General features: G+C 33.4%; 1 protein-coding gene across 1 annotated transcript; it reads right to left on the bottom strand.

Moving 5' to 3' along the window:
- Positions 1-155: 155 nt before the first annotated feature.
- LOC141298107 (inactive all-trans-retinol 13,14-reductase-like) lies at positions 156-13,356 on the bottom strand. Its single transcript, XM_073828617.1, has 11 exons — positions 13,191-13,356; positions 11,959-12,141; positions 10,173-10,414; positions 8,969-9,164; positions 8,023-8,220; positions 6,602-6,721; positions 6,374-6,512; positions 4,675-4,784; positions 3,638-3,804; positions 739-898; positions 156-649 (listed from the first exon to the last, which is right to left on the bottom strand). Exons 1-11 carry the CDS (start codon positions 13,348-13,350, stop codon positions 474-476), a joined length of 1,851 nt encoding a protein of 616 aa, XP_073684718.1. The 5' UTR covers positions 13,351-13,356; the 3' UTR covers positions 156-473.
- Between the last annotated feature and the right edge of the window lie 268 nt (positions 13,357-13,624).

Raw genomic sequence — 13,624 nt, forward strand, 5'->3', positions numbered from 1 at the left:
GCTACTAACAAGAGTCTAAATGGGACAATAGAGGTTTTCAGGACATTAACATAACATCAAACTACTCATCTATTTGCTTTCACAGCCGTATTGTGTTAATAATCACTATTCAAACTCAATCTATCAGGGAAAATGTTTTAAAACGCAGACCAAAAGAGTTGTTAGAAGTTTAATGGTGGTGACATTGAAGTGCATTTAAATTACTGGTTGGCTTACAAAAATGTGTCATCATGTGTCCATATTTTCTTTGATTTTATTAGTATTTCATAGATGATTTAATGTCATGTAAACAGGCACTCAATGTTATATGTTTATATATAATATTAAAATCTATATCTGATAATAGTTAAATATAACAAATAACCCCAAAGTAACAATTAAGTGCTCATCTTCCATATTTATAAATACTTTTCTGTTTGTATGTATTAGTATGTAATTCATGGCCTGTGCAGATCTCCCTCAGAACAGCTTGATCACTGCTGCTTCTGCTTCTGCTTCGCCAGTTTCGCTGCCTCCTTTGCTTTCTTCCACTTGAGTTTCTTCTTGATGAACAGCAGGTCGATGTAGACGGGGTAGTTGAGGACGGTTGAGGCGCAGAGGAGACCACCATGCAATGCACCAGCGATTCCACAGCTGAAGATATCCTGACCTGAAATACACACAAAATGCTCTAATCTTGAAATGGAATTTAAATATATATTCATTAAAGAATATATGGATATAGTGAGGCAAATGCACCTGACAAATAAAGGTTTTTGACTGGAGTGTCACATCGGTTTCGAGCCATGGCTTCTGCGTAGAAGCGGCGCAGATTGTGATCAGCAGAATAAATGGCCCCTCGGTTACAGCTCAGATAGTGCATGTTTGTCAGAGGAGTGGCGGCCTCCTGAAACACCAGCTGAAACACACACACACACACACACACACACACACACACACACACACACACACACACACACACACACACACACACACACACACACGTCTGAATATATGCCCCCTTTCTCTCTAATGATAGAACATGTGCTCCAGACTGCCCTGTAAAAAGTTTTCACCAGTTTCAACTTAAAAACTTAAGTTTAGCAGCTGCCTTAAGATTTTAAGTTAAATCAACTTAAGTCATTTAAACTCGCAAGTTATATCAACTCATTTTTATTGTAATAAGTTAAAATGACTTGTAGTTTTAAGCTGATTTAACTTAAAAACTTAAGGCAGCGGCTGAACTTAGGTTTTTAAGTTGAATTTGGTAAAAACTTTTTACAGTGTGCAGAGATTGCACAAAGACATATTTATGAAACAAAGTTCAATCTACAGTTCTACTCAAATCTAATCAAAATACATATTCTGATCCCAAAAATTGCTGCTGAAAATTCAACTTTATTTTTTTGTTAATATTTTGAATTAGATTTTTATATTTTTGTTCCAATTGTAAAGTTTTAGTTATTTTTTTGTCATTTTTATTTTTGTTTTGCAACTTTGTATCTCACAATTCAGAATTTTTTCTCACAACTGCCACTTTGTAGGGGAGAGTGCGGACAGTTGCAACATTGCTTATTTCTTCAAGCAGGAATAAGATACAGTGATAATATTCATACTGCACATGCTTTATTGGCCCCTCATACTTCCTGGAAGAAATCAGTCACATGTGATCATTCCTTCTACCAAAAATCATTTACCCAATAACATTTGAATCTGTGCGTTGTTAGCTTCTAATAGGCATAGCTAGCGTGTGCCAATGATATGTTGTCACGCTAATATACCAATTTTTATCATGGCTATCACTGTAGGGACACACTGTTGCAACCATCCCATCATGCTGTCCCTTACCACAATATTGATTTAAAAGTCGACATAATATTACATAATTGTAATTGTAATACTAATGAACCCCTTTAATAGTTAGTTATCTCTCCTTTTTTAAGTGAATAGGTAAAAAATCTACTTGTTACTTAATGTTTTTAATTGACTATTCTTTGTTTTTGTTTTTTTTACAGCCAATTTACCTTATTGAAGACTGTGACTGTGAACAAATAAAATAAAGAAATTGCAAAATTATATTTAAGAATGATTTCATTACATTTTATTGAATGTTGCAACTGTCCCCTATTGTGAGGACGGTTGCAACATTTCACTTTGTCTATTTAAGTGTAAAGTGTACATATATAATCATATGTACACATGTTGCAGCAATATGGGTGAGTAGCTGACATTTGCGGCTTCATTGTATTAAAATTTCGGCTTTCTAATACAAACAGTTTCTGAGAAACTAAAGGAAATGCAAAAAGTGTTGCAACCATCCCCACTCTCCCCTAATCTCACAATTCAGAATTTTTCTTGCAATTGCAACTTTGTATCTCACAGTTTAGATTTTGTTTCTAACAATTTCCTCTCACGATTGTGACTTTGTACATTGCAATTCTGACTTTTTTCTCACAATTTACATACTTTACACTGAACATCTTGCAATTCTACATTTTTTCTCACAATTGCGACTTCGTATCTTGCAATTCTAACTTTTTTTTTTGCTCGCAATTGTGACTTTGTATCTCGGAATTCTGACTTTTGCTCTCTCTTTTTAGATTTTTGTTTCAATTTTAGCAAATTTTTTTTGTAATTTTTATGATTATTATTATTATTTTTTAATATCTTTTTTGTACATAGACATGTTATTTTATTTCAGGTAATGTTTATTTTATTTGATAAGAAATAAAACTGTTTTATTGTTTTATTTAGGTAATGATAATAACCCTGGTTCAGATACACAGTCAAACCTAAATTTATTCAGACACTGAGTCATATCTCACATTAGCACAGTTTGCTATGGTTTAGAAAATGATAATAAAATATGACAAGATCTAGGAGTTAAACTATGTCAAATTACATTAATATCTTATAACTTTAGTAGAAAGGTATGTAATTGATCAAAATCAACCAATAATTCAGACAACAATATTTACACAACTATCAATACTTTGTTGACCAATTACCAAGCAATGCTTCATTTGGTTCAGTCTGGGGTGCAAAATTGCGACTTTGTATCTCAGTTTAAAAATTAAAAGTTTGCATTACCAATTAAAGAAAAACACTTGTCAAAACATGGTAAGGTCAAAGTGTCTGAATAATTTGGTCCCAAATTTTTATCTATTTTACTGCTAGTCCACTATATGACTAATTTTTGTGTATAATATGTCACAGTCATAAATATTTCATTATATTAAAGTGAGGCTCTTTATGACTGTGCACTTCCAGTAGCTCTTAGTTAGTCACATGATATTTATAGTTCAGATGATTGGCTTAAAAACAGTTTTGAGTCTTCGAGTTCATGCCAGCGAAGCAGCTGCCATTGAGATGAATGGAAAAGCTAACAGATGACTTTCTCCACGTATTATAGAGCTGCTTGGTGAGTCAATGAATGGACTGTGTGGGTGGTTCATGAGACTAATGACATGTTTTACAGAGATGTCGTTGATAAACACCAACTACATTTTAAAGCTCAACCTTGTAATCGTATCTCAGTGTTTAGACTCTTTATGAATGACTAACTTGACTTACTTAACTCTGCACATTTACCAGGAATAGGACAAAAGCATTTTAACATTAAAAAATAACACATTTCAAATTTGCAAAAGTTTAGTACCTTGTCTCTGAGTTTAGGGAAGTGTTTGCAGGCCCAGTCAAAGAGATAGTTGGCAAATCTCATCTTATAGTTGAAATAATCGTCGCCTCTTTTTCTCACTCTAGTGTCCTTCCACTCCTCAAACCATTCGTAGTTCACCATGGTCAGAATCGTCATACAGGACTTGCCTGGAAAATTATTATTAATAACACAATGTAATCTTTTTTTTTTTTTTTTTTTTTTTACTTGCACCCATGAAGAACAAAAACTGCCTTCAAAAATACAAAGCGACTGACTTTGAAGTTCAATAAAAAATCTTGAAAAGAAACTATTTCTTTTCACTAAACATTCACTGTTTTTTTATTAATGTTTTTCTTGTATATCAGACCCATATAGGCCTTTAAATCTGTATTTTTAAAAAAAATAAAATACTTTTATTAACACAGGATGCATTAAACGGACATTTAGAATGTTTCAAAAGATTTAAGTTTTAAATAAATTCAAAAATCTTGAAAATTAAAATGATGCTGAAAATTCAGCTTTGATCACAAAATTAAATTATTTTGAACAGATATTCACATAAAACATAGCAATTTCAAATTGCAATAATATTACAGTTTTTACTGTATTTTTGATCAAACAAATGCAGCCTTGTGTGCATTTTCTTCAAAACATTTATCTCTTTCTATATATATATATTACTCTTTTTTATGCACTGAAGACTGGAGTAATGGTCACAGCTTTGATCACAGAAATAAATTACATTTTAATAGATATTCACATAGAAAACAGCTATTTCAAATTCTAATAATACTTCAGAATTTTACTGTTTTAATGATGCTAAAAATTCAGCTTTGATCACAGAAATAAATTACATTTTAACAGATATTCACATAGAAAACAGCTATTTCAAATTCTAATAATATTTCAGAATTTTACTGATTTTATTGTATTTTTGTTCAAATAAATGCAGCTTTGGTGAACGGAAGATACTTTTGAATGGAGGAGTACAGTGTATCTTCCAGTGACAGTTGATGGATCTTCTGTTTGGATGTTACCTGGGTGCCGGATCTGTGATGTGGGGTCTTTGGCTGAAGGAAAGGTGATGAGAATCATGGGAACGTTCTCTGGTGCCTCGTCTTTACTCATACTGAAGAACTCATCCATCCTACAGGTGAAAGATCTCTTTTTATTTACTGCCATGATGTGCTCATATTACATATCCTTATAGACATACAGTTCCATCAGAAAACAACATGAGAGTACAGGAAAGTTTGGAAAGGACTGGAAACATGTTTTCCCACAGGCAGGAAGATAAGAATTGCTTCTTGGATTGAGAGCAGAAACCCTGTCCAGACAGAAGTATGGCAGCAGGCCCAGAGACAGAGAGAGATGGGACAAGCCACAAATCTAATGCTTTAGGCAACAACACCACCTAGTGTTTGATTAGAGCAACTGCACTGCAAAAAATGCTTTTTTGTCTTGTTTCCAGCCAAAATATCTCAAATTCTTAAATCAAGAAGGATTTTCTAAACAAGTAAAAATTATTTTCTTGTTTTCAGAAAAAACAAATCAAAATCAAGTTAGTTTTTGCTAAGAACAAGCAAAATAATCTGCCAGTGGGGTAAGAAAAAAAATCTTATTTCAAACGTATCTCACAATTCAGAATTTTTTCTCGCAATTGCGACTCTGTATCTCACAATTCAAATATTTTTATTTTTGCAATTGCAACTTTGTATCTCGCAATTCTGACTTTTTTTTCTCGCAATTGCAACATTTTATCTCGCAATTCCCATTTTTTTCTCACATTTTGCAACTTTGTATCTCCCAATTCTGACTTTTTTTCTCGCAATTGCAACAAGTAAAAAATATTTTCTTGTTTTCAGAAAAAACAATCAAAATGAAGTGAGTTTTTGCTAAGAACAAGCTAAAAAATCTGCCAATGAAGTAAGAAAAAAATCTTATTTCAAACAGAAAACAAGATTATTTTTCTTCCCCCATTGGCAGATTACTTTGCTTGTTTCAAGCAAAAACGCACTTAATTTTGACTTGTTTTTTTCTGAAAACAAAAAACTAATTTTTACTTGTCTAGAAAATCCTTCTTGATTTAAGAATTTTTAGATATTTTGGCTGGAAACAAGACAAAAAAAATCTAAGTAAGAAAAGCATTTTGCAGTGTGCATTCTATGATTCGCTTAGATTGCCTATAGATTGATCTATATATAAGTATATTCTTTTAAAGTATTTTTAAAATCATGCTACAGTGTACTTCTTTTTCACAAGGGTTTCATTCATTGTTTTACTTAAGACCTTTTGTTTTAGAGCAAAGATTATGTTAGTGTTTTGTTAGGAATGATGATTAGTACTTAATGCATGCTATTAAATCATTTTTTAAAATAGTAAATATGTGTCTTTGCACTTTTTGGAAATATTGATTCTACATTGTAAATGCAAAGGTATATTGCATTTGTATTAAAGTAGTATACACTCTTAAAAATAAAGGTGCTTTAAAAGGTTCTTCACAGCGATGCCATAGAAGAACCATTCAGTCAACGGTTCTTTAAAGAACCATCTCTTTCTTACCTTTTTATAATCTGAAGAACCTTCTTTCACCACAAAGAATCTTTTGTGAAACGGAAAGGTTCTTCAGATGTTAAAGGTTCTTTATGGAACCATTTAGACAAAAAAGGTTCTTCTATGGCATCGTGAAGCACTTTATTTTTAATAGTGTAGTAAAGTATCTTTTTTAATACTGACATGGCATCCATGTCGTTGGATTTGAAGAGCCAGAGGGTGGTGGGCACGATGTCTAACTCTTCCTGCGTCGCGTCAAACCCTGAGAACAAAAGGAACGAGGCTTTCCCGGGCCTCATCATATCCAGACGACTCTGAATCTCTGAAAGATCAGAAGACAGCCAATTTATAGTCTCTCAATGGCAGGTGAGTATTAAAGATGGTTTATCGCAGCACATTGATCATGTTCACCTGGTTTGACTTGTATTTCCGGAGGTAGGAGCTTCTGGAAGGTGTTGAAGATCCCACAGTTGGAGATGATGACAGGAGCCCGAATCTCCACATGATCATCGCCTTTCTTCACTGTCACTCCTGTCAATCAAATCATGAGGCCGGTAGATCAATATACATACATATACAATATGCAAAATGATCTTATACCTGACCAGTGTTGGGGAAAGTTACTTTTAAAAGTAATGCATTACAATATTGAGTTACTCCCTAAAAAAGTAACTAATTATGTTACTTAGTTACTTTTTACGGGAAGTATTGTGTTACGTTACTTTTGCGTTACTTTTTAAATCTGGGCAGGGCTTGCTTGTTTGTTTTTAATATAAAAAGCTCTATTTTTGTCAAATGTAAAAGCCTTTTTACATCAAAAGCCTTAGAGAAAAGTAAATTGACGTCAGTACAGTAGACCGCAGAAGAAAAATGTCAACTCTTCAGCAATAAAAAAAAAAAAAAGAAAACCCATGTTAGATAATCTTGAGTAATTTTCGCTTATTAGTATGGATGAATTGGATCATCGAAGGTCGGCAGCAAAGACATCGGTTACTAAAATTAGATTAAATACATAAAGCACTGCAAAAAATGTCTTGTTTCCAGCCAAAATATCTAAAAATTCTTAAATCAAGAAGGATTTTCTAGACGAGTAAAAATTATTGTCTAGTTTTCAGAAAAAAACAAGTAAAATTAACTGCGTTTTTGCTTGAAACAAGCTAAATAATCTGCCAACGAAGTAAGTGAAAAAATCTTATTTCAAACAGAAAACAAGATTATTTATTTCACTCCATTGGCAGATTATTTAGCGTGTTTCAAGCAAAAACGCAGTTAATTTTACTTGTTTTTTCTGAAAACTAGACAATAATTTTTACTCGTCTAGAAAATCCTTCTTGATTTAAGAATTTTTAGATATTTTGGCCGGAAACAAGACAGAAAATCTAATTAAGAAAAGCATTTTTTGCAGTGAGGATATTTGTATTATTTAACATATTTAATAATTGCAGGTTTTTTTTATTCATTTTGAAGAACACTGGATCTGTTTTTTAGTGAGTGAGATGAATTAATGCATGTTCACATTTATTCTAGAACTAAAGTAACATCTTACTCACAATTTCTCTCAACATGGAGACAGAAGAGCTTTTAATCAATAAATGGGGGAAAAAGTAACTGGCTTTACTTATTTGAAAAAGTAAATCATATTTTCTTGTCAATTAAAAAGTAATGCGTTACTTTACTAGTTACTTGGAAAAAGTAATATTATTACGTAACTTGTGTTACTTGTAATGCATTACCCCCAACACTGACAAACACTAACACTGAATGGGAATAAACTGAATTTCTGCATTCGTTATTGCAGTTTAATTGGTATAAATATTTTGCTTTTGACTCACCATAAGCAGCTCCCTTTGTGTCCACCAGGATTCGGCTGACAGGAGCTCGGACCAGCACACTGCCTCCGTATTTCTGTATGACTTTAGTGATGTGGAAGGGGATCTCACTGGCGCCTCCTTTGGGGTAATATGCGCCACGCTTGAAATGATGCAGCATCAGAGCATTGATCATAAAGCTGGAATCTTTCGGAGGCACACCTGGAGAAAAATGAATCGATTTTTGAGTTGGAAAAACTGGTTAATCTATGTTTTTTCAGACTTTTCCTCATTTAGGGTCATGAATGTGCATGGAAAGTGTTGTCACGGATGTATTTAAATTGTGATTATGATGTTTCAATTGCAATTATAATAATATTTCATGGTTAAAGACAGCCCAAAATGACCCATAAGCAGATCTATAAAGGTGGTGCTGGGGAGGTGGAGGGTTTCTGATTGCGATATGCGCAATATTCAAGTTCACAAGTTCAAAAATTTCAACTCGAATGGAAAATTTGCATGATGTGTTCTCGTGCAAGCCATTCAGCAAAGAGCTTATTGACAGGTCCGGTTGAATCAGAAAGTTATTATAGCCTGAAATTTCTGATATAGGTATCTGGAGCACAGAAAACTATTCAAATTAGTTGTATTGTAGTTGTATTTTATTAGCATGGCTACATAGAAGCTGCTATCAATCAATAATAATAATGTCAGTGTATATACCATAGTAAAATTAGACTCTTGTAGGTTCAAAAATTTAATTTAATTATTTTTTTAATTCTTTCTTAAACCAGTTTTAGTTTCAGTTATTTAGTATAAATAGTTTAAACTAAATGATTTTTTTTATTATTATAGCAACTAGCTGAAATGAAAGAAGTAATAATGAAATAATTTAAATAAATAAATTATATTTTTTTTCATTTTATCACTTGGTGCTTTCATGGAATGATTAATGTATAAAAAGCCTCACCGTAGAAGAAATATGAGAAGATCAAATGCAAGTCCTTGTTGCTTGTCAGTCTGTTGTTCATCTCCGTGGCATTGGATCCTGAGAGACGAAAGATGGATGAGCAGAAGTCAGCGATGCCACTTTTGAGCAGAAACAGAGCAAACCACTGTGGAATCAGCTTTAGAATGGCCAAAAAATTAATCCTCCTGGCTGTGACCTGAGGACGACACAGAAGACTTTTTTATATTTTGGGATCAGAAAGATTTTTTATGGTTTTTAATGTTTCTTATGCTCATCGAGGCTGCATTTATTTGATTAAAAATACAGAAAAAAACTGTAAAGTTGTGAAATATTATTTAAATTTTAAATAACTGTTTTCTATGTGAATATCTTTTTTTAAATGTACTTTATTTCTGTGATGCAAAGCTGAATATTCAGCATCATTACTGCAGTCTTCAGTGTCTCACGATCCTTCACAAATCATTCTAATATACTGATTTATTATCAATGTCGCAAACACAAAATATTTTTTTGAACCTGTGAAACTTTTGTTCAGGATTCTTTGATCATTAAAACGTAAAAGAAACAGCATTTATTTAAAATAGAAAGATTTTCTGAAAATATACACTACTGTTCAAAGGTTTGGAGTCAGTACATTTTTATTCTTTCTTTTTTTGAAAGAAATTAATACATTTATTCACCAAGGATGTGTTAAATTAATAAAAAGTGATAGCATAGATTTACATTGTTAGAAAAGATTTATATTTGGAATAAATGTTGTTCTCTTAAACTTGTTATTCATCAAAGAATCTTGAATAAAGTATCACAGGTTCCAAAAATCAGCACTGAAGACTGGAGTAACAGCTGATGAAAATTCAGCTTTGCATCACATAAATAAATTATATTTTAAAGTATATTCAAATACAAACCATTATTTTATGTTGTAATAACATTTTACAATTTTACTGTTTTTTTTTTCTCACTATTTTTGATCAATTAATGCAGCCTTGAAGAGCATAAGAGGCTTTTAAGCAGCAGTGCATATTTTTTATATTTAAAAATGATGGAAGTACTCAATACTTCAGACAAGAAACAAAGAAAAAAAAAATTATCAACATATATTGCATGCATAAATGTATGGAAGGCATATTAAAAAAATCTGATAACCATGAACATATTTATTTTCAAAACGAGAAACATGAGATGACAGATGTGGATGCTCTACCTTCATCAACTTGAAGAACTCCTCCACAGCTTTGACATCCTCAGGAAAGAACTTCTTCAGGTTGTGCTCCATCTCAGTCCTGCCGCTCAAGATGGAGTAGTCTCTCCGTTTCCCGCCGTCGTCGATCACAATGCTGTCAAAATGCTGCGGCAGCTCCACAAAATCCAGCTGACCCTCAGTGATTTGATCCATAGCGACCTTCAGCAGACCGTTTTCATGCAGCTGACCGAAGTAGTGAAGTCCTTTAGACATGCAAGATTAAACAAACTCCATTTAAGAACCTTCAGTAGATATATTCTTGAGACATCATGATTAAATTCACAGACACTTCTTTTATCTAACTAACAAGGAAGTAACAACCCCAACTGGAAGTTTAAGTGAGGTTTCACCTGCAAAAAAATGCTTTTCTTACTTAGATTTTTTGTCTCGTTTCCAGCCAAACTCTCTAAAGATTCTTAAATCAAGTAAAAAAGATTTTCTTGTTTTCAGAAAAAATGAGTGATTTGTTTGCTTAGATTAGAACAAGCTAAAAAATCTGCCAGTGCGGTAAACAAAGATTATTTTTCTTACCCTATTGGCAGATTATTTAGCTTGTTTCAAGCAAAAACAGACTTAATTTTGACTTGTTTTTACAACGTCAACGTTACAACGTTCTTTTTCAAACGTCAAAATTAAATGCGTTTTTGCTTGAAACAAGCAAAACAATCTGCTCACGGGATAAGAAAAATTATTTTGTTTTCTGTTTGAAATTAGATTTTTTTTGCTTACCCCATTGGCAGATTATTTTGCTTGCTCTAATAATTTTTACTCGTCTAGAAAATCCTTCTTGATTTAAGAATTTTTAGATATTTTGTCTGGAAACAAGAGAAAACATCTAAGTAAGAAAAGCATTTTTGCAGTGCAGTGATAAATTGTAGGCCTACTGTATTTTCTGAAAATGTTGCACTGGGTTAAAATTGTCACATTGGTGTATAACTTATTGCTTTCAGAAATAAAGTAACCAATTACCAATTTAACCAATTTAAATAAAATTAACCATTTACAACAGCCTAAGGAATACTTGTCCCCAAAATTAAAAATGTGCTCAACCTCAGGTCATCCCAGATGTATTTGTGTATTTGTGTTTGTTTCTTCATCAGATTTATATAAATATGTCATTCCATCACTGGATCCTCTGGAGTGAATGGGTGCCGTCAGAATGAGAGTCCAAACAGCTGATAAAAACATCACAATAATCCACAGCACTCCAGTCCATCAGTTAACATCTTGACAAGACAAAAGCTCAAACAAATCCATCATTAAGACGCTTTTATGAGTCTACAATCCATAATAACGCTTCCTCCAGCGGTGGTCTGGTCGGAATCAGGAGAGAAATCTGCCCCGTTTACAAGCCAAAACAGCTCTAAACAAATATGTGGCTGGATTTTAACGTGAGAGACAACAGGAGATGGACTTTGTCACTGGAGGAACTGTTATTATAGATTATGGAGTGATATTTCAGTTAAAAATGTCTTAATGCTGGATTTGTTTCAGCTTTTTTCCTCAACATGTTAACTGATGGACTGGAGTGGTGCGGATTATTGAGATGTTTGCATCAGCTGTTTGGACTCTCATTCTGACGGCACCCATCCACCGCAGAGGATCCAGTGATGGAGCGACACATTTCTACGAATCTGATGAACAAACAAACTCATTTCAGGGCGAGCACATTTTCATGTTTGGATGATTTTTTCCTTTAAAATTTGCTCATATGTAAAAATAATGATCTATGAGGGACGGTACATACCCACATCAAACTCAAAGCCCTTCTCAGTGAAAGTGTGACAGCATCCTCCGGCCACATCGTGCTGCTCCAGAACCAGGACTCTCTTCCCTGATTTGGCCATCGTGGCTGCGGCCGTCATTCCTCCGATCCCACTGCCTATTATAATCGCATCAAGATTCTGTGGAATCTTCTCCTTGGTGAATCCTAGAAATACACACAGTAAGTAAATCTACATTACATGCATATAGACTATTGTACTCACTCACAAACACCTCATGCAATCTTATGTAACATTTTACAGCAGAATGAATGAGCAGTCCATTCCTGATCTGGCTGAACTCCCAGCATTCAATGCTAAAAGTAAAAAAGCAGATAAGGAGATAGCATGGCCACAAAATACCACCACATTATCATTTTAAGCCCTAAAAAACTCAAATAAGAAGTTTGTGTGAGATCTACAGGCGTTTTCACAATCAGCTAATCGAATCGAGATATTGGTATAGCCATTGACACACATGTTAATTGTTTTACAATAGCATTGACAAGACTTTACATAATTAGATTATGTTAAACACACCATATGTTCTGTTTAGTGCTTATTATCTGATATCACTATTACTTTAAGATAATGAGACATAAAAAAGATGTTTAACCCTTGTGCGTCAATTTAAAAAAAAGACCCTTGGCAGATTTTTGCTGGAAAAAATTGTAATTGTAAAAAATGTAAACAAAAAAAGTAATTGAGGTTTAAATTTATGAAGATGATTTATGAGATATTTCAAAAATTCAAAAAACTCAAAATTCTAAAGTTGTGAAACTAATTTTTATTTAGGACATATTTATACCCACACAATTACCGCTGCAAAATTCATCCAACTGACTATAAGAAAAATAATCTTATTTCAAACAGAAAACAAGATTATTATCCGTACACCATTGGCAGATTATTTTGATGTTTCAAGTAAAAACGCACTTCATTTTGACTTTTTTTTTTCTAAGGAAAAGACAACCATTGTTACTCGTCTTAAAAATCCCTCTGGATTTAAGAATTTTGAGATATTTTGGCTGGAAACATCATTTTTTGCAATGTATAAGCTCCTTGAGTGCTCATATGTTGCCTGTGAAGATTAGCTCACATTAGATTGTCCATTTGCTTTAAAAAGCTTCAGATTAGCAGAACAAGCTTAAAACACTCTGAGGTCATTCTGAGGTCGAAGCAGCATTTAAGCATCTAGAGAAGTCTGGACATTCACCTTGTTTCAGCACTTTGTCCCTCTTCCTCTGGTCCAGCTCTAAAGGTCCCGCAGGCCTCACTGACTTCACTGTGAACGGACTGGGCTTCCAGAACAGATACCAGAACAACACTCCACCAGCCCAAATCAGGACGGACACCAAAAATACCACCAGCCACATCCTGAAGAATTAACTCTGTGCTGGCTTTGCAAAGACTATCTTCTTGAAAAAAAAAAAAAAAAAAAAAAAAAAAGACAGCGCGTTCTCTTCTGCATAAACGCTTGTTGAAAGTCTTCTTTTATATGCAAGCAAGGAGCAAAGGTCTCAGCAAATGAGTTGCACAATGAAGTGTCATACGGAACCGCTCGAGATAAGAGTGGTAATATTTAATACAGGCTTTAGTCCACATACAGAACCAAAGTAGTCCTCTTTGTGCAAACATTTATGTTCGGGA

Source organism: Garra rufa, chromosome 22 (genome assembly GCF_049309525.1).
Source record: "Garra rufa chromosome 22, GarRuf1.0, whole genome shotgun sequence".
NCBI classification, from domain to species: domain Eukaryota; kingdom Metazoa; phylum Chordata; class Actinopteri; order Cypriniformes; family Cyprinidae; genus Garra; species Garra rufa.